This window comes from Meleagris gallopavo, chromosome 14 (genome assembly GCF_905368555.1).
Source record: "Meleagris gallopavo chromosome 14, MGAL_WU_HG_1.1, whole genome shotgun sequence".
Lineage (NCBI taxonomy): Eukaryota > Metazoa > Chordata > Aves > Galliformes > Phasianidae > Meleagris > Meleagris gallopavo.
The window spans coordinates 2173273-2198843 of record NC_139417.1 but is presented as its reverse complement, the minus strand read 5'-3'; the positions used below and the strand labels follow the sequence as shown (position 1 = coordinate 2198843).

Sequence of the window (25571 nt, the reverse complement as noted above, 5' to 3'; positions counted from 1 at the left end):
CTGTTTCCAAAGGCCCCCAATGACACTTTGCAACTTAAACAGTTTTCCATGTGCTTGGAACAGAAGCAGCTTTAAGGGAGCAGCTGCTGCCGTTTCCTATCGGTGCCGTGAGGCTGCAATAAGCGCTGCGTTCCCTCTCCTCTGTGCCATCCCAGTGGGAATCTGAGGACCCTAGCGGCTGCAGGGGACAGGGTTGGCCCAAGAGGAGGGTCCCAGCAGAGCCAGGGCAGCTCCTGGCCGGGGCTGGGAGCCTTCCCAGGGCTCTGCCTCCGCTTGGCGAGGATTCTTTGGGTCTCTCTGTTTGTGCCTCGCCACGAGGCTGTGCTGAGCCAACGGCAGCTGTTCCTGCGATGCGGTATTTGGAAACTGGGGCATGCTTCTCCCACATCTTTGCTCTCCATGCCTGGAGTTCCCACCCCAGCCTTTAGCGCTCCCCCTGGCAGTGCCATGAAAACGCGGCGAACCCCCCCAGCCGAGCTGAGATCTCACTGCAAAAGCATCCTCCCCGCTCTTGCTCTGCACTACTCTCTTCCCACCGCCATCTGCTCTGCCTACTAAAATAAGGCCGCGCCACGGACGCGCTGTGCCGTGCTCAGGAACCCCACACGGCCCATGGGGCTGCAGGCAGCTCAGCGCAGGGGCACAACACGCAGGACCTCTCCCTTGGCCACTTATGCCATGATGTGGGGCCAGCTGCTGCCCCCAGGGCTGTGGGTATCCCGACGGAGGGGGATACAAACGCAGCCAGGGGAGAGAGCAGCGTCGGCTCCCTCCCTGCTGATCCTCCTTCCCCCAGCCCGGTCTATTGCAGCTGCGTTGCTCTGTGGCTTTTGTGGTCGTTTGGAGTTTGCTTGCTTGGTTGTTTCCTTTTTTTTGCACTGCGATATTTTTAAGGGTGCACGTGGAGCACAGAGCACCTGATTCCCAGTGCTGCTGAAGCAGAAGAGCACTGGATTGCAATGGGCTGCGGTTGGCAACAAACGTTCTCACTGCAGACCTGATATGGGGATGACATGTGCCACTGGGGCGCAGGGATGGGAGCAGGGCTGTGGCCACGGGACATGGTGGAGCTGGGTGAGCAGGCAGCAACGCGTCGCACGGCAGGGCTCGGCACCCGCAAGTGGTGTGAAATTCCCATCTTTATGTAATTTCCCAACTCGTTGGAAACTGTTAAGCGTGACCAACAGTCATCTGTTTGCTGGGAGCAAATAGCGCGTCAGGAACAGGCGAGCGAAGCAGAGCCAGGCAGCAGTGCTTTAACACACGTGGGCTTGCTGCAGGCTGGAGGCGGAGACGCGTGCCGGCATGGAGCAGCAGGTTTCTGGAGCACCAAAGCACACTGGGTGCCTCGCCTCAAGGGTTTGCTCAGCTCAGATCTCCTGTGGCTGCAGGGAGCAGAGCTCCTGCATGTGGCCCTGTCTGCACGGAGCACGTGGGGAAGGAAGAGCTTCCCAGACGCGTGTTAAACCGAGCAAAAGCTGCCATGTGGTTAAAAAAAGTGCTAACGACCATTTTGTGTGGATAGCACCATTTCATTTTGGTTTGGCTTCTTGGCTTCATTTTGCTGTATCTTTTCATCTTCTCTTGTCTTGGCTGAACTAACAGCCCTGGCTTTGGGCATCTGCCATCAGCTGGGCTTCTTCGTGCCCATCAACATTATGGTGTGCAGGAGAGCAGGGGATTATGAGGGTTCCCAAACACCTCTGATAGCATCAGAAGATGCTTCAGTCGAGCTTCTGGCTTGATTTCTAGGTGTGAGAAGGAATAAGCTGTTTTTTTATAAGTTAAATTAAAGCAAGTTCTTTACATAAGTTTGTTCTGGAGATGATGAAAAATATGTTGGACTCACCAAGCTGCAGACACCCTCTGTAGGTATTTTGTGGGATCCCACGTGTGCCCCCCATGGCCTGGGTACAGGGAGTTTCATTCACTGCGGTCTTCCAGCGGTGGGAGCATGCAAGGCTCAAGTACAGAGAGGTGCTGATGTTTGTAATGCGGGGAGTGAAATGGCTCACTGCATCTTTGCTGTAGCGGTCTGCGTTTCTAGAATGCTTCTGAGCCTTTTGGTATGATAGATTATTGACCTGTACACAAGTATGAAAGATTATGAGAGTTAATTTTTCAAGCTTATCACTTGATTTATTCCATAAATGTCGTTCCTTTAATTAAAATACTTGCGCTGCTGGAATTGGGATTGGTGAGCTTGAAGCTTGGAGCAGGGCAGAGGCTTTTTTGAAAAAATGGTCATTTAATGGGATCAAACAGAAATTAAAGCTCACAGTCATCAAGGAATAGGTGTATTTCAGGGTAAAAATGCTGGCAGGGGCCAAGTAAGGATGTAGAAATAGAAGATAAAGAAAGGAAGACAGGAGTTGGAGAAAAGTTGAGGGAGCTGGGATTGTTTAGCTTGGAGAAGAGATGGCTCTGGGGAAACTTCATTGTGGCCTTCCAGTGCTTGAAGTGAGCTTATAAGCAGGAGGAGAACTGACTTTTTACGTGGTATCATAGTGAGAGGACAAGGGGGAACAGCTTTAAACTAAAAGAGAGGAGATCTATGCTAGATGTTAGGAAGAAGTGTCTTATTCAAAGGACACCGAGGAGCTGGAACAGGTTGTCTAGAGAGGTGCTGGGTGCCCCATCCTGGAAGCATTCGAGGCTTGGATGGAGCCCTAGACAACCTGAACTTGTATTTGGCAAGCTTGCCTACAACAGGGGTTCGAACTGGGTGATGATCTTTAAGGTCCCTTCCAACCTATGCCATTCTATGATTCTATGAAATCCACAGGAGCAGTGGGTTCCTCCTGGGATGTGTGTGTCAGTGCGTTGATGTCCGCATGGTGTGGGCTGGCTCTCAGCCCCAGCTGAAGGCAACCTCTCCTGGGAAAGAGCTGTAGTTAGTTTGAAAACTGTACAGAGACCACTAGACATCAGCTTGTGATGTCCTCAGCTTCCAGGCCATGGAACAGATAATTCCCCAGCATGCTTGGAAGGTGCTCCGTCATGGTCATGAAAGAGGCTCAGACCCAAAGAAATGGTTTGCAAAGGTCTACAAGGGAGGATACAGTTTTTGTCTGGTTTGCAAATGAGTGCTGCTGTCTGGCTTATGTGGGGCTCTCTGCAGCTCAGAGGAGGGCAATCAAACAGCTTGAATCAGCTTTTATCAGAGACAGAAAATTGCTCGTTGGATGGCTGGGTGTTTTAGTCAACACGACTGCCTGTGAAAAAACAAGGTTTTGATTAAATAAGATTTCTCTCTCTCTCTTTTTTTTTTTTTTTTTTTTAAGGACTTTTTATCCTCCTGTCTAGTGGAAAAAAAAAATTAGAATACTGTAGTTCTTTTCTGCAGTTTTGCTAGGTTTCTATTTGCAGGCATAATTTTGCTGCAGACTTGAAATCTCCCCCATGCAGGTTCAGAGAGGTGTGGTTACTTCATCAGACATATGCATGGTGACATATGTGTGCAATAGCAGTGTGACCATGAAACCAACGCTGTGCTCATGGCCACTTGGGAGTTGTGAGATGGTGACCAGGGTGTGGGCTCCATGGTGCCCAATGCCTTCTCCTGGGCATTATTGCACAATTATTGGTATGCAGACAGTGTGTGGAGATCCTCCTGCTACTGTTAACCTTGGTTGAGAAATACATCCTGATAATGTGGGCTGTTAAAGATAAGACTGCCTGGCAGGCTGATAAATCTGGTTAAGGAGTGCTACTTTGCAGAGTAAATTACAGTGCGCACTCAGATCGATTTGAACAAAAATGAACAATATATTACTGCTCTGTTAATGGGGATGGAATAAATTTCCCCCTCTGTGCTGGCTTTCAGAGTCTCAACTTTTAGCTCAAGACTTGCTGAGGAGATGAGAGCAGCTCTGGCAGCACTGGCATCAACAGGGCAGTACCACATCCTCACTTCTGCATGGCTAACAGTGCTCATCATGGGCTGGTCCGTAACGAGCTTCAGCAAGGGGCAGCAAAGGGTCGCAAAAGGTGTGGAGTGGTCTCAAGTTGCACCAGAGGAGTAAACCTGGTTTAGATGGGATATTAGGGAGAATTTCTTCTCGCAGAGTATGGCCAAGCATTGGCAGCGGCTGAGGGCATTGGTGCAGTCCTTATCCCTTGCAGGTATTTAAGGGATGTGCGAGTGTAGCACTAAGGGACATGGTTTTGTGGCAGGGCGTGGTAGATCAGGAAGATGGTTCAGCACTTGCTGATTCTGAATGCCTTTTCCAGCCCCAAAAACTGTGATTCTGCCCGTGACAGAGCAGGGTACTTTGCATTTAGCTCACTCAACAGGAGAGCTTTGGAGCACCTCTGCATCTCCCCTGCCCAGAGCAGTCAGCATGATACATTTCTGCCTCTCCAGAAGCTTTCAGTCTCGTATACATGATCATCCTTCATCTCATGCCTGTGGCACTCTACTCTGCTTGTATCCCATAGGACTTCATAGACTATCTTCTACCTGCATATCAGGGATCATATCTTGGCTTTTTTTTTTTTTTTTTTTTTTTTTGCTTTTTTTTTTGGTCTCTTCCGCCCTTATCTTTTGAAGCCAGTGGTTCTCCTTCTATCCTCCTATTGTGAGCTCCCCTGCTCCTGTGGCTGTGCTCAGCTCCATGTGCCCCTCCTCCATGGCCTTGCAGTGCCAGCTCCAGCCACCAGCACCAGGAAAACTTCCCCAGGAATGAGTGCTGTGCATCTACATGGCAATCCCCAATGCTCTGGGGGCTTTCTGTTTCACAGGGCCTTCACAGAGGTTAGTCTACAGATGACCCATGCAGCTCCAGAAACATCACGGTAGAGGAAAAGAGGAAAAAACAAACTTGTCTTCCTTGGGACAGCCATTGCTAATCTTTGAAAAACAGACCAGGCCCTCTTCTGATTTAATGCTGTTGGCTGTGTTTTATTGTGAACAGAAAATCTCCTTAATTCTTCATCCTTTTGGATTCAGTCTCTTGGAACTGAGCTGGGAGTTAATTTAGCTCTTTCTCCAAGATAAAAAAAAAAAAAAAAAAAAAGGAGGACGTAGTAGGGCTTAGTGAAAAGAGAGGAAAAAAGTGCTTTCAGCATCTAAGACTTGCTCTCATTCCTCATAATTTTCTTACTCTTTTGCGGCACGTTGTTCTTCTGACTGTTCCGAAACGTGCCGAGCCGCGCCCAGGGCTGTTGTCCTTCAGGACCACGGACAGTGCCGGGCCGGACGCTTGGTTTCTCCCACTCCGTAGTGATGCAAACCCGCACCGACCTCCGCCACCCATGGCCATGCTGCCAGATGGCTTTTCTGCTCCCAGTTCCTCCTGAGAGTTCGGCTGTCCCACGAGGGCAGGGACACGCGGCTGTCCCCGCGCCGCCCTGCCTCCCCACGCCGCACAGATGTTATTTCTGCAGCAGCTGTTTGTGTTGCTGGATGTGCCTGTTACCGCAGCAATGTCATTAAATGGACCCTTCCCAGAGGAGGCGGTTGCTCGTCTGCAGCCCTGGGATATGTCCTAGGGCTTCTAGATGAGCCAAGAGCGTCAAAATTAACTTCTCAATATCCGACTGAGGGTGTTGGGTTTTTTTGTTTGTTTGGTTGGTTTTTGTTTGTTTTGTTTTGTTTTTTATTTAATGAACTGGAAGGAAATATGTTGAGTGGGGAGGGATGGCTATATATATTCCCTAAAAGCACCGGTTTCAAAATTTTAGACAGCTGTGTACCCGTTTTTAGCAGCCCCTTCACACAGCCCACGCAGCACCCAGAACTTGGAACCCGTCTCGTTTGGAAATACTCTCACTTGATTGGAAAATAGTTTAACTCTTTTAACTTAGAAACACATTCTTGAGACTCGAGAAGATTTTTAGCACAGAAAATGCAGAAGGTGCTTGCTGGCACAGGGAGCTGAGCTGCTTTGGGAAGCGGGTGTGAAGTGGGTAGGGAGCAGAGAATTGAGGTGAATGTTGGCGAGTTTGGGTTGTCACAGTGCATCGACCCCTGGGCTGCAGGGGCACAATGCCACAGGTCGATGCTACCTGTGCTGGCGGGCACGTGGCCTGGATTTTCGGGTCTGAAATGCTGAGTCAGGTGGGTTTTGTCTTGGGAATAAGGTGCTAATTGATGGTAGCAGTAATTACTTGTTAGCAGCCAGGCGCTCCTGCTCAGGTAGTTACAGCGGAAGGAGGAATGACACTGAAAAGGGATGGAGGTGGTACTGATGGCCAACCTGTGCACTGGGAGAGTCCCTCCCATTGTGGCCATGCTTACTGGGCTCATCCCGTGGTGCCAGCGTGCAGTAAGCCGGACTTGGCAGGCGCATGCTCGTTCCTCGAAGGAAGGAGAAGGGAGCGCTGCTGTTACTCATCAGCCAAAGGCTTTCAGCTGCATTAATCCCTTGCTGGCCAGTGCGGTGCGTGGCGGCGGTGCGCACGGTGGCTGCGGTCCAGTGCTGCTGGGCCGCTCAGCTCTGCTGGCCCACTCTGCCTCTGCCCTCTGCTGGGTGTGGCGGAGGGGCAGAAACGGGGAAGGAAAATCCCCACACATGATTTTTCCCAGGGGAGGAGAAGCTGCATCAAGGTCTGATGGCAGGGAGATTACCCCGTGCCGCTTTTAATCACATTATTACTGTGCGAAGTGTGATGCTACATCATCACGGCTGGAGAAGAGCCAGGCAGGAACTGTATCCCCCCTGCCTGGGAGGGCTCTGGGGATGGGCACCAACATCTGCAATGCTCCATTGTGCAGTCAAATGCTCTGTTTAGTGATGGGCTGGGATGACATCAGTGTTTTTTGGCTGAGCTAATCTGTGAGCTGTGGTGGCACTGATGCTCACCCGGTTCACATTAATGAAGCCAATTAGTGTAGAATAGACTCTGCCAAGGGACATGCAGACAGCAGTGCCCGTGGTTTCGTGCTGCTGTGTTTGCTCTGTGCATGGGGCACAATGCAGCTGGGAAGCAGGGCATCCTGCCTCCTCCTCCAGAGAAACACTGGGAGATTGGCAATTGGGCTAAAACTTGCCCTATAGAACGGCTTGGGTTGGAGGGGACCTTGAAGAGCATCTGGCTCCAAGCCCTTGTGGGGCTTCTGGTTGAGAAGGCAGAGCTTGGAAAAAGATGAAGGAAATCCCAAGTTGTATTATTTAAATTAGAGATATTGGACTCACCTGCTATCCCCCAAAATGGAGTATTTCCCACTCGATTGCTCACTGTGTGAACCAACCCTAAATAGGGGAAAGTGCTGAGCAGGGATGGTACACACACAGCCCCTGGGGGTACTTGGACCACAACGCATGCTGGGCTCATCCTTTCCACTGGTTCCTTCCCAAGGAAGCACTCATTGGCACATATGGAGGGGCATCACATGCAGCCCATGGAGGGAATGCTCTGGAGATTTCAGCTGTGCCAGTGAGCTGAAACTGAGGGGAGAAGCAATAGCTGGCATTTGGGCATCAGCATCCGGGGAGCGAAATGAATTACGGCAGTGTTCATGTGCGAGGAGCTGGGAGAAAGATCCTCGAGATGGAGCAGAGCTCGAGAAGCCATTCTGCAAGGCTCTTGCTGTTAATTTGGATCTTGATTCAGATAGCAGAAGTGTTTTCCATATTTCCCAGGCACCCATCTGTCATCACAACGAGCCCTGCGCAGGGCTTGTCAGCAAATAAATGAAATATTCGTGGGATATTCGCTGTGCGTAATGCTGGGAGATGAGATCTGGCTTGTAGGATACTTATACCTCGCGCTGCTTATCTGATTTTGTGCAGCCTCTGTGCCGGTATTTTAATGTCTATCATTTGGAATGTGTAAAATAATGCTGAGGAGCACAAATAACAGCAGAGCTCGGAGATGAGGTGCAGGAGGGGCTCTGTGGGCAGCACTGGGCTATGCCAGGGGTGGCTGTGTTGGCACAGCTGCTGGAGCTCGCAGTGGAACATAACCCGCCGGCGCTGGGGGATTCGGCAGTTAATTAAGTTGCCAAGCGGTGGCGTTGACTAAAATGATGCGGGAAGGCTTCTATTGTCGTTAATTACCGTTTTGTCGTTGCCCATTAGTAAATTAAAACAATTGCCTGGTAAAGCCCGTCAGGGGTTGGCGAGCGCAGCTCTGGCCAGCCGCCAGCGGGTGCCAGCCCCGGGGGTAAATGGGCCCCTCAGCCTAAAGAGGAGCCGTGGGAGCTGCAATCACTGCCCAGTCGGTGAGGAGGGAACAGCAGAGATGCCCCAGTCTGGCTGGCACATCTCACCTGGAGCAGAGGCTGAGCCCACCCAGCTGCAGCCCCCTCCCTGTGCCGTAGCCTCCCTGCTCGCTGCTGGGGACAGGCGGCTCAGCGTGGCTCTGCAGTCTTCCTGGCAGGGCTATTTTTAACGGAGAGCGTTCCCTTCTCTGGTTCCCAGTGTGGCCCTGCAGAGCTGAGCCATCGCAGCTGCGCAAAGCTGGTGGCAGCTGAGGAGGCGTGGGGCCCCATGAGCCCCCCGGTTCCTGTGGCAGGGGTCATGCTCAGCTGATCTTGGGGGTCCCATAAGCTTCACCCCGCTGCATGCCCCTGCCCCTGGGGAAGTGCTTGTGGGGTCCCCAGTGCAGGGTGGCCATCAGTATGGCGACAAGGTAGCCAGGCTTTGACCAGCTCAGACCTGGTGAGCAACCTGGGGCGGCACCACTGCCTCCCAAAGGGCCTTTCCTAACCTCCACCCAAACCTGTGCTCTCGCACGGCACCTGCCGCTCTGCCTGGGCAACCCCAAGCCAACAAGGCACTGGGTTTGGAGGCTGACCTTTGGATGTGCAGGGGCTGCCATCGTGGCTATCCCTGCAGTATGCTGACCAGAGCCCATGGGCACGAAGACACCACCCCAGGTGGGACCTGACCCTTCCCTAAGCTGCCCATTCCCCTCGACCTGCATTGCCCCAAAAGGGACCAAGCAGTTGTGCCATCCCCATCACTCCTGCCCTCACTGCCCCACCACGTGAGGAGCTCCGCAAGGAAAATGGGATTCCTGGAAGAAAAACGAAGGGCTGCGCGTCTCCGTGAGGAAGGGATTCAATTTGTGTCACACAATTACATTTTCTTCTGTCGCCTGAAATAATTATAGAGCAGAGTGTGGCAAGGAGATCTGATTCAGAGGCAACATGACGAGAGCTAGCTCCGAAATAAAAGAAGACAAATGCAATCATTAGGATACAATAGGCTGCACTTGCCCCTTAATTAGACTTTCTCTTTGATTAAGCAGTAATTAAATATTACCGTGCTGAAGGGTTTCTTTTATGGCCCTGTGCAACCCTGATGCGTTCTGAAGATGCTCCTGCATAGGGCGGGCGGAGGAGAGGGGGCTGTGGGGGGGGAAAGGCTTACCTGGGGAATGGGGAGAGATGGCTTCGAGCAGCTGGCTGTGAGCCGAGAAAAGAGATTTAAAATGATGAAACATCAAAAGTGAAGCAAATGTCAGGGCCCTATTCCTGGACATTCCTGTGAGGGTAAAAATAGCCCTTTGAGGACTCGGAGTGGGAGAGTGCTTGTGAGCCCTGAGCAGGGCTTCTGCCTCTCCCTGCAGGCTCTCTTACAGCCCCAGCTGCACGCTGTTTTTTCCAGGTCATGAAATGAAGGCTCTTGCTGAGAGCCTCGCTCAATGAGATTGTCTTGTTCTTTTCCGCACAGCGTGTACTTGGGGTAATATCTTTGGGAAGTTTTTTTTTGCGTACTCGTGTAGCCAGTACTTTCTGATAACCTAGAAAAAAAAGAACCCCAAGCATTATGATTATGCTGTTAGGCCTCTATTGTAGCAAGGAAAACAAATTGCAGCAAGAAGCTGTCTGGGACCCACCAGCAGTACGGGCACTTGGGTTGTGGTGGTGCTGGCATTTGCCACTGTGACACCATGGTTTGTCTGACCTAAACCTGGAGTCCCCTTGGGGACCCAAACCTGTCCTCCTGGATTGTCTTGGTTGGGCCTTCCCCATGCTGTTGTTTTCAGTGCCCAGTGCATTGCTATCGATGCCCAGTGCGTTTCTTTGATGCCCTATGCATTGCTTTGATTCCCAATGTATTGCTCTGATGCCCAGTGCATTTCTTTGATGCCCAGTGCATTGCTTTGATGCCCAGTGCATTCCTATTGATGCCTAATGCACTGCCCAACGCTTGATGCATTGATGCATTGCTTTGATGCCCAATGCATTGCTTTGATGTGTGGTCAGTCACATAGCAGCCCAGTAAGCTGCATCTCCCCATTTCCAGTGAACTTTTCAGCTGCTCTTATTCACAGAGCAGGCAGGGCCAAGCACCCCAGCCCACAGGCAGCACACCTGGAGCCCAGTTCAGACTGGGCTCGTTCCCCCTCAAATAGATGCTGAAGGTGTTTTGGTGTAGTCTGCAAGAGATCTAGTCTTCACCATTAAAACTCCTCCAGGATGATAAAAAGGTGGCATAAAAAGCAAGGATGATTTTTGTGTTGTCACAAACCGCAATTAGGACTTTTCACCCTAAGGCAAGATGGGAGGAATGGAACATTCTGATGGTTGTCAGTGCATAGAGAGGCACAGCCCCATGGTGTACTGACTGCTGAGATCCGCGCTCTTGCTGGTGATGGGGCCAGAGCCAGCACAGAACCTTGCCATCCCAGGGCTCACCGTGATGCCCATCTCTGCTGGGCACCGGAGAAAGGGAGGCCCCGTTGGCACTGATTTCTAACATGACGCTTCCTTTCCGTGTCCTGCAGAAAAACGAATGGCTGTGTCTGAACTGCCAAACCCAGAGGCTGCTGGAAGGGAGCCTGGCAGACCCTGCCCCGATGCCACTGCCTGCGCCAAAGCAACCCGTGAGCGGCTCCCCTCGGCACCAGCCGACAGCAGCCAGCCAGCGGGCACTGGCCCCTGCCGAGCCAGTGGCACCTCCCGAACGGCAGCCTTCCCCTGCCAGGAGCCTGCGGGCACCCGAGCAGAGCAGGGCCCCCAGCCCCGCTCCGGAGAAGAAGCCACTGGTGCAGGCAGAGGAGAAGCCGCTGCCCAAAGCTGCTCCGGAGCCATCTGTCCCAGCGCCCAAGGGGAAGAGCGTCAGCCCCAAACTGGAGGGGGAGAGCAAGGAGGGACGTGCAGCCCCTGAAACGCAGAAGGCGAAGGAGCTGGAGGTGAGCTCTGCCCTTGTCCCTTGTGGTCACTGTGTTCCATGTCATAGAGCCATTTTGTCACACCCCTAGTCAAAGAGCAGTGCTTCCCAAGCGTCCGAACCACTCAGGATCTTCTGTGCATAATGCAATAGCTCAGGTAGTCCTTGCCCCATTGGTTTTAAAGGGCAGTCGGAGCTCTCGTTAAATGCAAAGCTAATTTTGAATCATTTCCAGCTTGCACTGCAGAAATGGGCATTCCCGAGCTCATTCTACTGGGTTTTTTTCCTCTTTAACTCAATGCTCTTTGGGGAAACAGCCCAACAGCGCTGGGATGGCTGTGCCCAGGGAGCCATCACGGCCCTTGGGGAGGGAGGCTGCTTGCACCCTGGTGGTCCCCAAGCCCATGGGGTCCGTGGTACCCCTGCTCACAGGCTCTCAGGCACTGCCCCCAGCTGAGTGTGATACTGAGTCTCATTGCAGTGCTGCCTCATTGTACTATCAATTAAAGCAATGCCTTTATTCCTGCTGGCGTCCAATGAGGATCTCAGGGACTGCCTTGCTTCTCTAGTGTGCTCTGCAGGGCTATCCACTGGAGAAATTAAATTGCCTTCAGAGGCTGCTGGCCTCACACTGCCACCAGCTCAGTTGTGCCCTCTGGGCTGTGCTGCCAGCCCCTTGCTCCCTGCCCACACCCAGAGCCAGTGCTGTACTCCCAGTGCTGCCCGAGGCCAAGCTCCTGCCCCCTTTCCTAGGGATGTGCTCACAGCTGTAAATATTCCAAGGGTTACAATGAGGGCTCAGCCATTGCTGGGTCTCTCAGCAATAGAAAATTAAAGGTATTGCCATTATGCAGCCTTCTGGCATTTGCTGTCAGGTGGGGTGGCGCTGGGGTGGTTCCTGGGGTCCCCTCCTGCTTGGGGCACTCACACACCCTAACTCCACGCTCTCTCTCACCTGCAGGACACGAGCAAGCCTTACCCCCCGGAACTGTCTCGCAGCCCCCAGAGCCTGAGTGACACTGGCTACTCCTCGGATGGCATCTCCAGCTCGCAGAGTGAGATCACGGGGCTGGTGCAGCAGGAAGAGGAGAAGCTGAGTGGCACTGGGCTGGCAGGGCAGAGTCCTCCCAGTCCCTCTGAGCTCACCAAGCTGGAGAGCAGCATGCGGCCACTGCTGGAGGCGCGGGGGGCCCCGGCAGAGACCGGCAAGGGCTCAGAGGCACGGGAGGAACAGCGGCAGCGGCAGCGGCCCCGGTATCTCTCCATCACCCCCGAAGCCTTTGACTCAGACGAGGAGCTGGAGGACATCCTGGAAGAGGATGAGGACTCACTGGAGTGGGAGAACCAGAGGGAGCAGCGGGAGAGTGTGGAGTCCTCAGATGAGTTTGGCAGCAAGCTGCGTCATGACTACGTGGAGGACAGCAGTGAGGGGGGCTTCTCCCCGGTGCCTGGACATCCCAAGGGCCGGGAGGAGGTGGCCGACGAGGAGTTCATGCGCAGGCAGATCCTGGAGATGAGTGCAGAGGAGGACAACCTTGAGGAAGAGGAGGAGGAGGGCTACGGGCGCTCCAAGTGCAGTGCCCCCAAAGCCGAGGTGGAGAAAGGCAAAGAGCCTTCCTCAGCCAAGCGGCGCCTGCCGCACGGCCCCGGGGGCCTCTACAAGGAGGAGAGGAAGGAGCTGGAGGCAGCAGAGAGCGATGACATAAGCACAACCCAGGGAGGCCTGCGGCGCTTCAAGACCATTGAACTGAACAGCACCACCGGCTATGGCAGGGAGATGGAGGTGAGCCAGGAGGCTGACGCTGGGCTGGAGAGGGAGCCTGAGCTGGAGATGGAGAGCCTGATGGGATCACCGGAGGAGCGATCCCGTGGTGAGTACTCGTCCACCCTGCCGGCCACCACACCCAGCTACACCTCGGGCACCTCACCCACCTCCATCTCCTCTCTGGAGGAGGACAGCGACAGCAGCCCCAGCCGGCGGCAGCGCCTGGAGGAGGTGAAGCAGCAGAGGAAGGCTCGGCACCGCTCACACGGTCCTTTGCTGCCTACCATTGAGGACTCATCAGAGGAGGAGGAGCTGCGGGAGGAAGAAGAGCTGCTGCGGGAGCAGGAGAAGATGCGGGAGGTGGAGCAGCAGCGCATCCGCAGCACGGCACGCAAGACCAAGCGTGACAAGGAGGAGCTGAGGGCGCAGCGGAGGAGGGAGCGCTCCAAAACCCCTCCCAGCAACCTGTCCCCCATCGAGGACGCCTCTCCCACTGAGGAGCTGCGGCAGGCAGCGGAGATGGAGGAGCTGCACCGCTCCTCCTGCTCCGAGTACTCGCCCTCCATCGACTCAGAGGCTGAGAGCTTTGATGCCGTGACCTCCAAGCTGTACAAGTCGGGCAGCGAGTACAACCTGCCCACCTTCATGTCACTGTACTCCCCCACAGAGAAGGTGGAGAGTGTGCAGCCCACCAGCAAGCCCCTCAAGAGCGCCGAGGAAGCCTACGAGGAGATGATGAGGAAGGCAGAGATGATGCAGAAGCAGCAGGTCCAGCAGGCCCAGCAGGACATTTCCTATGGTGGTAGCACCTACCAGCAGGTTGGATACCGCAGCACCGAGGGGCAGAACGGCTTCCAGTACCAGTATGCAGACAAATATGGCTATGACAGTGGCCCCACACGCCCCTCGCAGCCCGACTATTCGAGTTCCCTGTCGAAGCCTGGTGCAGTGTACGAGGAGATCCTGCAGACCTCGCAGAGCATCGCCAGGATGCACCAGTCCTCCTCATTTGACCTGGCTCTGGAGAAGGGAGACAAGAAGAAAGGGCAGGAGGAAGCGTACCAGGAGAAGCACTTTCTGAATGCCGAGAGTGCATATGCTGAACTTATGAAGCAGAATGGGGGACCCCTCACCCCTGGCACCAGCCCCACGCAGCTCTCTGCTCCTGTCTCCTTTTCAACCTCTGAGGGCAACAAGGCGGTTCCCGACGTCCGGGTAACACAGCATTTTGCCAAAGAGGGACAAGACCTGGCCAAGCTCCAGAGCACCCCAGCAGCACCCAGCCCAGCTCCCAAGCCCATCACAGCTCCTTACACCTACAGCAAAGGTACCAGCATGGTCACAACAGCGGTGGCCAGCCCCACCAGCACACCACGGATCTACAGCTCTGCAGAAGCTGTGTCCACACCTGCCAGGAGCTATGTCCCGTCAAAGAGCACCATCAGCTACGGCTCGCAGACAGAGGACATCACGCGAAGCAAGGTGGGGGTGGAGACCAGCGTGCAAATGGCGAGGGAGAAGCTCCAAGGGGTGAGTGATGGCAAGCCCCCACCAGCCAAGACATACTCACTCTTCAAGAGCTCCAGCCCCCCGCTCTCGCCAACATCTCCCACTCAGAGTCCCACTCGCGCTGCCCCCAGAGCTGCTGTGTCCTCTGGCCCCACTGCCAAGTCCACTGCTGAGTTCTCCACGCAGACGCAAAGTCCCCTCCTCGCCTACGATGTCCCCACCACCACCGGCCCCTCAGCGTCCTCCCCCATGGTGGCCCAGGGGACACAGACACCACACCAGGCAGGCTCGCCTCGCCTGACCCGGCAGCAGTCCTCACAGGATGCACCCTTCATGCTGATCACACTAGCAGCCGATGCAGCCAGCCAGACCAAACCGCCAACCTCCTCTGGGTCCCCTGCCTCATCCCCCACCAGGATAAGCCGGCAGGTGATCACCCACGGGTATGGTCAGGAGCCAGAGCAGCCGCTGGGCACGTTCATCCGGGCACAGCATGTGAAGGACCCAGCGCAGAAGGTGCCCGTGACTTCAGGCCCCGATGGCATCACGGGGCTGTATAGCTGGGGAGCACTGCCGGCAGAGAACATATCACTGTGCCGCATCTCCTCCATCCCCGGCACTTCCCGTGTGGAGCCAGGGCCCAAGGTGCCGAGCAGCAGCGCTGTGGACCTGCGCACTGCTCTGAAGTCCGCTCCCATTATCATAACAGACCAAGGCATGGATCTCACCTCCTTGGCCACCGAAGCCAGGAAGTACTGCCTAACCTTGGACCAGATCCCCAGCCGGCAGTCCACAGCCATCCAGCCCCTGATCATCAACCTCAACGCCCAGGAGCAGCCCCACGCCATCATTGCAGCCTCCAGCACCGCCGGCCTTGCCATCGCCTCCCCGATGCTCATCTCCCAGCCCAAGCAGCCTGTGGTCTATGGAGACCCCTTCCAGAGCCGGATGGACTTTGGGCAGGGGGCTGGCAGCCCGGTGTGCTTGGCGCAGGTGAAGCAGGTGGAGCAGGGCGTTCAGACGGGTGCTGGCAGAGCCAGTGGGGCAGCTGGCCCTGCACCCACCAGCAAGCCCGAGCCACCTGCTTCTCCCCAGGCGAAGTTCTCCAGGTACAATTTGCCCAGTCAAATGGTAAAGAAGGACGTGCTCATCACACAGACCAGTGTCGCGCATAGTGTCAGCGGCCTTCAACAGCCATTCCAGCAGGAGCAGGGCTCGGAGCTGTACCGTGCGGTGCCGGTGGAGCTGAAGACCCAGAGCCCTCTCCTTGCCCTGGGTGGCAAGAAGTCCCAGGTGATGATGGTGCAGGTGGAGGACGTGACAGCTGGCCCGGTGACCAAAGTGCTGAAGGAAGAGCCTCCAGCCAACGTGCTGGATCTCACAGGCGTGAAGGCGGAGAGTCAGGTGGCCTGCTGTGATGTGGTCTACAAGTTCCCTTTTGGCAGCAGCTGCACCGGTGCATTCAATCCCACCTCCAAGGTGCCAGAGAAGAAGGCTGCGGACACGGTCCCCAGCAGGAAGGCCAGTGGACCCCTGTATGGCAGCAGGGAGCAAGAGGTGCCAGAGACCTTCCCGTACCGGGAGCAGCCGGCACCTGCACTCTATGAGGAGCACAAGTTCTACCCCACTGGCACCTTTGGGAGACTCTATTCCTCCATGTCAGACACCAACCTGTCGGAAATCGGCATGAACTACTACCCACTGAAGGGGGACCAACCCTTCCACGAGGCCGCCGTGGACCTGAGCACCATGAAGCACTCCTACAGCATCGGCTTTGCTGAGGGTGGGTATCTGGGCCAAGGGCTGCAGTATGGCTCCTACTCTGACCTGCGCCAGCCCGCTGACCTGCTGGGCCACCCGCTCCCTATGAGAAGGTACAGCTCAGCCTCCAACATCTACTCCGACTACCGCTACTCACCCCGAGGGGACCTGGCCAGCTTCCAGGAGTCCAGCCTGGCCCACTACAGTGCTACAACTGCGCGTGAGATCAGCCGCATGTGTGCTGCACTCAACTCCATGGACCACCAATATGGGGCCCGGCACGCCAATGGCCCCGACACGCTGTCATATGGCCCTGGCGGTAGGGGGCTGCCAGCCCAGCCGGGGGGTGCCGTGGCCCCAAAACCCAGCGGGATGTTCAACCCGTCCGTCCCCGAGACACGGCAGGGCTTCAGCAGCCTGGCACAGTACAACGTGCCCGGCGTGCGCCTGGGTGCCGTCAGGCAGATGTTTCCATCCTCTGCCACCGTGCGGGCGGCCGATGGCATGATCTACTCTACCATCAACACACCCATCGCGTCAACACTGCCCATCACCACCCAGCCAGCCTCCGTGCTACGACCCATGCTGCGTGGGCTGTACCGGCCCTATGGCCCAACTGGCATGGCCGCTGTCCCGCTCGCCAGCCTGGCCAGAGTGCCTGTCGTTGCGCCGCGCGTCCCGCTGGCCCCACAGGGCCTCTACCGCTACCCAGCCCCCAGCCGCCTCCCGGCTTCCTCGATGATGGAGACACCCGTCTACCTGGGCAAGGCGGTCAGTGCTGCACCAGGCACAGGCCCTGCTGCCAAAGCCCCCCCCGCACCCGCCACTGGCATGCAGAGAGCAGAGGCGTCAGGAGCAGCGCCCCGCACCGAGCCTCCCGCAGTGGGCAGCAAGGAGGGTGGCCAGGCAGCCCCCGTGCCCAAACCAGCCTCAGAGAGCGTACAGCGGGAGGAGCGGGAGCGCGAGGAGGAGCGGCAGCGCAAGCAGCAGGAGCACGTGCTGCAGCTGGAGCGGGAGCGTGTGGAGCTGGAGAAGCTGCGGCAGCTGCGGCTGCAGGAAGAGCTGGAGCGGGAGCGCGCTGAGCTGCAGCGGCACCGGGAGAAGGAGCAGCTGCTGGTGCAGCGGGAGCTGCAGGAACTGCAGTGCATCAAGCAGCAGGTGCTGCAGCAGCAGCAGGAGGAGCGGCACGCGCAGCTGGCGCTGCAGCGGGAGCAGCTGGCCCAGCAGCGCCTGCAGCTCGAGCACATCCACCAGCTGCAGCACCAGTTGCAGCAGCAGCTGGAGGAGCAGAAGAGGCAGAAGACCATCTTCCCCCCCGCTGGTGCCGAACCCGCCAGCCGTCCGCCCGAGGGGCCCACCGAGGTGCCACGGGGCCCAATGCACAATGGACATGGGTGGACGCCAGCCGGCCAGGCGCTGCCCGGGGGTCCCGAAACTGCCAGTGGCCCACGCTACCCTGCACCGCAGCGGCCGCTCAGCAGCTCAGCCTCGGACATGTCACTGCAGGCCGAGGAGACCTGGGAGCCCGGACGGGGCATCAAGAAGAGGAACTCGATGCCACGGCTGCGGGACGCCTATGAGAAGGAGACAGCCAGGAAGACAGCGGACAGCAGCGTGCAGACGGACGAGGAGGATGGCGAGGAGCGGTACATGCTGTCACGGCGGCGGCGGTCACGGCGCAGCACCGACTGCAGTGTGCAGACAGATGAGGAGGACAGTGGAGAGTGGGAGCAGCCTGTGCGACGCCGGCGCTCCCGGCCCTCCCGGCACGCCGATGCCAGCACTGAGGGCAAGGCAGATGGCACAGCACGTGGTGTGGCCAGCATTGGCATCCAGACCATTAGCGACTGCTCGGTGCAGACTGAGCCCGACCAGCTCCTCCGTGTCTCGCCCTCCATCCACATCACCACCCATGACCCTCGTGTGGAGATCATCAAGTACATCTCAGCCCCGGAGAAGACGCAGCGGGGCGAGAGCCTCGCCTGTCAGACGGAACCTGAGCCGCCCCCACAGCCCGGAATCGTGGTGCCCCAGCTCACGGTGCCCACCACCATCACCCCGTACTCCACTAACCTGCAGATGGTCAGCACAGGGCCTCTGGACCCCCACGCCGTCCGGCAGCAGACCCTGGGCAAATTTGAGAAGAAGAAGCCAGACCCTCTGGAGATCGGGTACCAGTCCCACCTGCCGGCCGACTCCCTCTCCCAGCTGGTGACCCGCCAGCCTCCCCGCTCCCCCCAGGTCCTCTACTCACCCGTGTCCCCGCTGTCCCCACACCGCCTGCTGGAGTCTTCCTTCGCCACCAGTGAGCGGCTCAACAAGGCGCACGTCCCACCCCAGAAGCACTTCACAGACTCAGCCCAGCGCCAGCAGACGCTGCCGCGTCCCATCAAAACCATGCAGCGCTCCCTGTCCGACCCCAAGCCCATCAGCCCCACTTCTGAGGAGGCCGGCAAGGACAGGTTCTCCCTCTACCAGCACTCACTGCTCCCAGGCACCCAGGTACGTGTGTGCGGGGTCATGCTCGGGTACCCGCCCCGGTGATGGCACTTTGTGTCCCAGATCAGTGGACATCTCACCCTGCTGGTGTCAGACGTGTCCTCATGCTGCACTCTTCCCTGGGTGTGCCTGGCCAGGCTGACCCGAGCTGAATCTTTTCTGGTGACATCTCACCACTGTGAGCGGGAGAGATGCAGTCACTCAACTCACTCTCGTCCTGCAATAAATAACCTTTCCCTTGGAGAGTGGCCCCAGGAGGCACCTCAGGCCATTTCAGTTTCATTAGTGCTGCAGCAATTAATATTTCAAAAGGTTGGCTCCCCGCAGCAGCTGATGGCAGCCTGCATGCATGGACACGTGGCCCCGCACCTCTGAGCAGGCAGCGGGCGGCTCCTCCAGGTCTGCAGGCACTCAGGAAGCCCTGGTGCTGCACAGCAGCACAGCATGACCATGGCAGGACCCTGGATATTCACATCCCACAGCGAGTGCCCTCCCTTTCCTGCACAGCTCAGTTTTGGGGTGCAGCAGCTCACACTCCCATCCGCAAAACAGCTCCATTTTGCAGGTGGGGAAACTGAGGCACGACCTGGCAAAACCCCTCCATACAAAGGGGAGGAAGGTAGGCAGATGATGGACTGTCCAGCATCCCCAAACACGACCTGCACTTTGCAGGGTGCAGTGGGGGAACACAGCTCTGTGACAGCTCCCAGCTCAGCGGGTCCCACACCGTCGCCCCACTGCCAATTTTCCCAGCCCTGCTGGAGAGCACACAGGGGCTTGTGCAGCACTTAGCAGTGCTCCTCTGCTGGCATGCCCGCAGCCAGCCTGGCACTTGGCTTGCTGCCATTCCTGGTAATTATTCATAGAAAGTGCCCTGCCTGTTACTTCCATCCTATTTATTGTGCCTTTACATAAATGCTGCTTACACGGGGCATGAGGGAACATGTGCGGGGCACTCAACCCTGGGGGGCTGGGGTCCACCAGCCGCACCGCTGACGGCCTCCGCTTGCCTTTGCAGGTGGGCACGCTGCAGTCGAGCCCGCTGGCACGCAAGGTGAAGCGCACACTGCCCAGCCCACCTCCCGAGGAGCCCCACGTGGCCCTGGGCAGCCCGGCCACCCAACAGCTCTACCTGGGCAGCTTGGCCCCCAAGGCCCCTGCCGCAGCACCGGTCACCAAGGCCAGCCTGTTGAAGGAGCTGGACCGCGACCTGAAGCTGGTGGAGCACGAGTCGACCAAGCTGCGCAAGAAGCAGGCGGAGCTGGACGAGGAGGAGAAGGAGATTGACGCCAAGCTGAAGTACCTGGAGCTGGGCATCACGCAGCGCAAGGAGTCGCTGCTGAAGGACCGAGGGACGCGAGACCACCCCTACTTGCGCAGCCTGGCTGACCGCCGCGACTACCTGTCCGACAGCGAGCTGCACAGCCTGCGCCTCGCCACCTATGACAGTGCCGGGCTGCGCCCCGCGCCTGCTGCCCAGTACCCCGACTTCACCGCCGCCTCCTATGGTGCATACCCCTATGCAGCCCCACCGGGGCCCCCCACCTTCCCTGCCACACGCCCGCAACCACCCCAATTCCCCGCTGCTAGCACCACGCAGGACGGCTTGCCACCTGCCCCACTGCCTGCCTTCGCCTCACCCGCCGCCTTCCCCGCCCCTGGCAGCGCATACCCAGAGCTGAGTGCCCCTGACCAGCCAGGCTTCCGGCCCCAAAACCCCTACCAAGCCCAGGGCACCTTTGCCGGCACAGCCGGTGTGCCCGCAGCGCAGCCTGTGCTCTACCAGAGCCCGTCAGACGCACATCAGAAGCCACGGCAGACCTCGCTGGCTGAGCTGGAGCAGAAGATCCCCACCAACTACGAGGTCATAAGTGTGGCCACCAGCTCCTCCGCTGTCCCTGATGTCACCCTCGGTGCGGCGGCAGTGAGCAGCAGCTATGAGCAGTACAAGGCACCCGAAGCCCGGCTGGCTGACAGAACCAGCATCACGCAGGGCCCGTCAACCAGCTTCTCCTCTGAGTCCCTCTACACCAGCCTGGAGCAGAACATTCCCCGGAACTACGTGATGATCGAGGACATCAGCGAGCTCACCAAGGAGAGCCCGGTGGTGGATGGGCAGAAAGCGGAGCCAGCGGGCACAGGCGCCAACGGCCGCCACAGCAAAGAGAAGAGCGAGATGCTGGATGGTGAGGGGCCCAGCCGGCCGTGCTGCTACAGCAAGGCAGAGGATGAATCCGAGGAGGACATCTACGACCACCACGGCCCTGACCATCGTGGGAAGAACAGCTACCACCGGGAGAGCAACGGCAGGGTGTCGGGGAGCTCGGCGAGCTCCTCCTACTACTATGGGGATAGTGAGTACCGGCACTCCTCACGGGCAGACAAGCACGGCTCTGGCACGGCGCTGCCAAAGCACTCATCCAAGAACCTGGCACCTGCCGTTGTCTCATCCAAGCGCAGCAAGCACAGGAAGCAGGGCATGGAGCAGAAGATCTCAAAGTTCTCCCCCATAGAAGAAGCCAAAGACGTCGAGTCAGACTTGGCCTCCTACGCAGTGACAACGTCAGTCAGCAGCAGCAATGTGGCCTCCAGGGCCAAGAAGCTGCAGGATGAGATCACCTACGGCCTCAAGAAGAATGTATATGAGCAGCAGAAGTACTACGGCGTGTCCGGCCGGGACCTGGTGGATGAGGAGGAGCGGGTCTACTCCAGCAGTGGCAGAACCCGCTCCTCCACCTACGGGCTGGAGAAGTCTTCCGGACGTGACGCAGGTGGACGCAGCAAGTCCTTCGAGCGGGAGGGTGCGGAACGCTCCCAGAAGGGCGGCTCCAAGCCCTCCTCCCTCGGCATGAGCCAGAGCCGGGGCCGGGCTCCGGTCCGCACGCAGCCCTCCGAGGAGGAGAGCCCCATCAGCCCCCTGGGCAAGTCGGTGGGGGGGTCGCGCTCCGTGGTCCCTCCGCAGTCAGCGGGGGACCCCTGCTCCCAGTTCTGCTCCAGCCACTCGTTGCCTGATGTGCAAGAGCACATCAAAGACGTGCCAAGGAACCACTTGTACAAGCACGAGGAGGGCTACGGCATGGACGATTCCCATTGCGTTGTCTCGGACAGCGAAGGTAACGGCTACCCGTGGTGGTGAGCACCCAGAGCATGGCGCTTCCCCGGGGCATGCTCGTCCGCAGAGACACTCACGGCCTCAGTTTGCTTGACACGTGCCTTCCTCCCCCCTTTCCAGTCCTTGTCTGGGTGTTCGGTGTTGGCCGGCGGCGCTCGCGCGGTGCCCCGTCCCGTCCCTGCCGGCGCGGGCTGTCCCCTGTGTGTGTGACGAGCTGCTTGCCTTCTCCTGCCTCATTGCATGGCTTCAGCCCGGGCTGCGTTCCCGCCTGAGGAGCGAGAGATTGACTGTCGTTTGTTTTTGGTTTCTGAAGCCTATCATTTGGGTCAGGAGGAGACAGACTGGTTTGATAAGCCCAGGGAAGCGCGGTCAGAGAGGGTAAGGCACTACGGCGGCCACTCTTCCTCGCAGAAGAGACCCCCGGCTAAGCACACCTACCACGACTATGACGAGCCACCGGACGAGGACCCGTGGCAGCACGATGACTATCCTCAGCACCGCGAGCACCGGCACCACGGCGACTACGGCCGCCACGCCGCCTCCTCCCGCCACGACGAGCAGCCGCGTCGCTCGGCCAAGCAGCACCAGCGGGAGTCCGGCCGCCACGAGCCCCGCGGCCACGCCACGCCGGCCGCCGCCAAGAAGGCGCAGCAGCCAGAGCCCCGAGCCTCGGCACCGTACGGCCCCGGCGCCTCTGAGTACGCGCCGCCGTCCCGCCACCACGGTGCCGAGCCCCAGAAGGCGCCCAAGGCTCCGCAGCCGCACGGGACGCCCTCCGCGGCGCAGAAGGCGGAGCCTTCGGTCCCTGCGCAGCAGGCAGCGGGCAGGCAGCCGCAGGCGGGGCAGCAGCCGGCGCGGCAGCAGCCGGCGGCGCGGCAGGGCGCTCAGCCGGCGGGCGCGGCGCAGCCCAGGGCGCAGGGACCCGCCGCGGCCCGGCCGGCGCAGCAGCAGCCGGGGACGAGCCAGCCCGTGGGGAAGGCGGCGGCCGCGCTGCACGCACAGCCAGGAGGACACCCAGCGCCGCAGGTGAGCCCGCATCTGCTGCTGTGGCTGGGGAAGGGCTGGGGACCCGGGCATGTGCCACGCCAGGTGCCCGTGGGAGGGGACGTCCCTGTGCCCCTGACTCGTGGGGTGTGGAGTCTTGCTCCCACTGTACTTTGGGGTCGTCCCTGTGAAGCAAAGTGCAGACATTGGCGAGCCCCGCGCCACCTCCCACCCAAAGGGACGGTGCCGAAGGATGCTCTGCCATCCCCACCAGGAGGGCAAGAGCTGACAGGCATCTTCTGCCTTGCAGCTGAAATCAGAGCAGACGGACACGGCCAAACCCGCAGCGAAAGTGCCGCAGCAGCCTGGGAGAGCACCTGCAGCCCAGCCCCCAGGAGCAGCAGGTCAGTGCATGACAGTCAGCGACCAGAGCCCCGGTGCTGGCTGCCTGAGGGTCACCCCGTGGGACCCACCTTTACTGACGGCCGCCTTGTTTGTCCCCCGGCAGACAGCAAGCTTGGTCCGAGGGCGGCTGGGACACGTGGCCCCACCGGCACAGCCATGGGGCAGCCTGGGGCAGAGGGAGAAAGCGTCTTCTCCAAAATCCTGCCGGGAGGGGCAGCTGAGCAAGCAGGCAAACTGACTGAAGGTGAGGGCTGCCGCCACGTCCCTGCGGTGAGATGGAGTTGGGCGGCACAGGGGTGGCTGGAAGCGTCTGTCAGGATGCACTGCTCCCACAGCCGGGGATGTGCAAGCGTCAAAGTCTGATGGCTTTGACCTGGGGACCGCGGGCACAGGGTGTGGTGGGATGTGGCTGTCCTCATGCCTCTCCCACTTCCCCACAGCGGTGTCGGCTTTCGGCAAGAAATTCACTTCGTTCTGGTGAGAATGGCAAAAGGTGAGTGCATGGTGCTGGTGCCGCGGCCCAGTGCTCCATGCCCGCCGTGCCCTGATGCCCTCCTGCCGCAGGAGCTGGGGAAGCGAGTGAAGATCGAGTCGTTGCAGCGGAAAAACCTATGAAGAAGCCAGGGACCTCAGCACACAGCGCTGACTCTGGGTATAACGGTGAGCGGCCCCTCGGCTGCTGGGCTGAGCTCCATGCTGGCAGCCGGCGCACCACGGGGCCGGCTGTGTGGCCAGATAGCGGTGTCCCCTCACCGCGGGGATGTGGCCACGTGGGCTGACCCTCTTCTCTATCTCTTGCCAGCTTTTGAAAGCGGGGTGACCCCTGGGTGCTGGACCTCCTGTGGCAGATGGCGGCGAGCAGCTCCGGCGTGGCGCAGCGTAGGGGGCCCCGCGTGCCGAGGGGCTGCACCCGGACCCTCGGCCCTTTCTCAAGATTATACACAGAGTTGCTCCCTCCGAACCCCAGCTCTGGTGTCTTCATAGGTTTTTCCCCTCCGTGCGAGCTGAGGGCTGCTCCCCGTTCCCTCCGCCCCACCAGCCCCTCGGTCCCCTGCACTGCCGCCCGCTCCCCCCGAGGAGCTGGCACGCCCCGTTAGGACCTAACACTGTTTCACTACCGAAATACGAGGCCATAGGACTCTGCCGGGCGGCACGGACGTGGGCTGGCCTTTGCCGACGCGGCCCTGCAGGGCTCTGCCCCGAAGCCATGGGAAGCATCCGAAGGGCCGCGCTCGCCCTCGCCACGCAGCCGGCGCGCCCCACCACCGGGCACCCCTTTTCTTTGAAGAACAGCCTTAATCATCCCACTTTGAGTTCTCGTATACCTCATCTGCACCGGGAGGGGCAGGGGGAGTCAGGAGGGGGGGAGGGGAGGGGCTGGATCTTTTTTTTTTTTTTTCTTTTTCTTTTTTTTTTCTTTGGGCTCATTTTGTTGTTTTGTTTGTTTGTTCGTTTTTTTAATTTATTTCACTTTCTACCAAATCCTCTTCCTCCTTTTGCTTTGTGCGATGAGTTAGCACTTGGGCTGTCGTCTGTAGAAGCAATAGAGTGCAGGAGGCCACAAAAGAGCACAATCCATGGAACAAGACCAGGAGAGCTTCGCCTCCGCCGATATCCTTCCTCTTACTGTGCAATCCAAGTCCTTCTGAAGCCATTCCGCGTGGGCACGCTCGGACCGGCGGGGCTCCCCCCAGCACTGGGAGACGTACCCAGCCCTCGCTCGCCCCGGTGCCCCGCCGGCGCCCGTCCCATGTTCTATGCAACGAAATAACACGACTCCGGAACGAGACCCGTTCATAGCTGATAATCCGACGTCGCGTGCAAGGGTGTCATTGCAAACCGGGTAACTCCTCTCTCGACCACCTGTGCGTATGAAGTTCCAATTCGTGGCATGTTTGACCCACGGAGGCCACTTTGCCAAAGGGCAGCCATAGCGCCCGTGACCGTCTGTCCTGTCGTAGAGCATGGCTTGCTACTTCTCTGCACGGTCTCACCGCGTTTCAGTGCTTGCTGTTTTTTGCCTGGACTCCTTTTTTTTTTTTCTTTTTTTTTTTTCCCCCTTCTTTTTTTTTTTCTCCTCTCTCTCTCCTCCATCGGTTCATCGCCATACCGACCGCGATGCGTGCACCGGGGTTACGGGGTGGGCTCCCCGTGCCCACCGCTGCCGGGTGTGCCCCCGCCGCCCCTCGCGCTGTAAATAGGTGCCGGGGCGCGGCTGCACGCGGGGTCCCGCTGCGCCCCAGGAGAAGTTTACAGCGGTAAGTGCAATGCCGGCGCCCTCCCTCTGACCATTGTGACGGTGTGCGTGTCTGCTGTGCTCCGTGAGACCCGTAGTAACCCCCCGTGCCGCGCTGTGTCGTGACTCCGTACAGAAGCTGCCCCCACCCAGGTATTTCTGTGGGAACAAAATAAAAGGACTTGATATAAACCACACGCCGCCTCCGCCTCGTGCCTTCGTGCATCCCGGGGA

At 58.3% G+C, this 25571-nt stretch overlaps 1 protein-coding gene across 2 annotated transcripts in view; it reads left to right on the top strand.

The window, feature by feature from the left end:
- The window catches only part of BSN (bassoon presynaptic cytomatrix protein), a 57601-nt gene extending 32069 nt beyond the window's left edge, over positions 1-25532 (top strand). Inside the window, exons 4-12 of one of the 2 annotated variants that reach the window (XM_085235604.1) lie at positions 10681-11088; positions 12028-18603; positions 19619-21713; positions 22026-22738; positions 23007-23100; positions 23205-23345; positions 23542-23594; positions 23666-23761; positions 23904-25532. In XM_085235604.1, coding sequence (XP_085091730.1) covers positions 10681-11088; positions 12028-18603; positions 19619-21713; positions 22026-22738; positions 23007-23100; positions 23205-23345; positions 23542-23582 — 10068 coding nt within the window. In that variant the 3' untranslated portion in view covers positions 23583-23594; positions 23666-23761; positions 23904-25532. Of the gene's footprint in view, positions 1-10680; positions 11089-12027; positions 18604-19618; positions 21714-22025; positions 22739-23006; positions 23101-23204; positions 23346-23541; positions 23762-23903 lie in introns of both variants that reach the window. The other variant, XM_085235605.1, reaches the window with a different exon arrangement.
- The last annotated feature ends 39 nt before the right edge of the window (positions 25533-25571 follow it).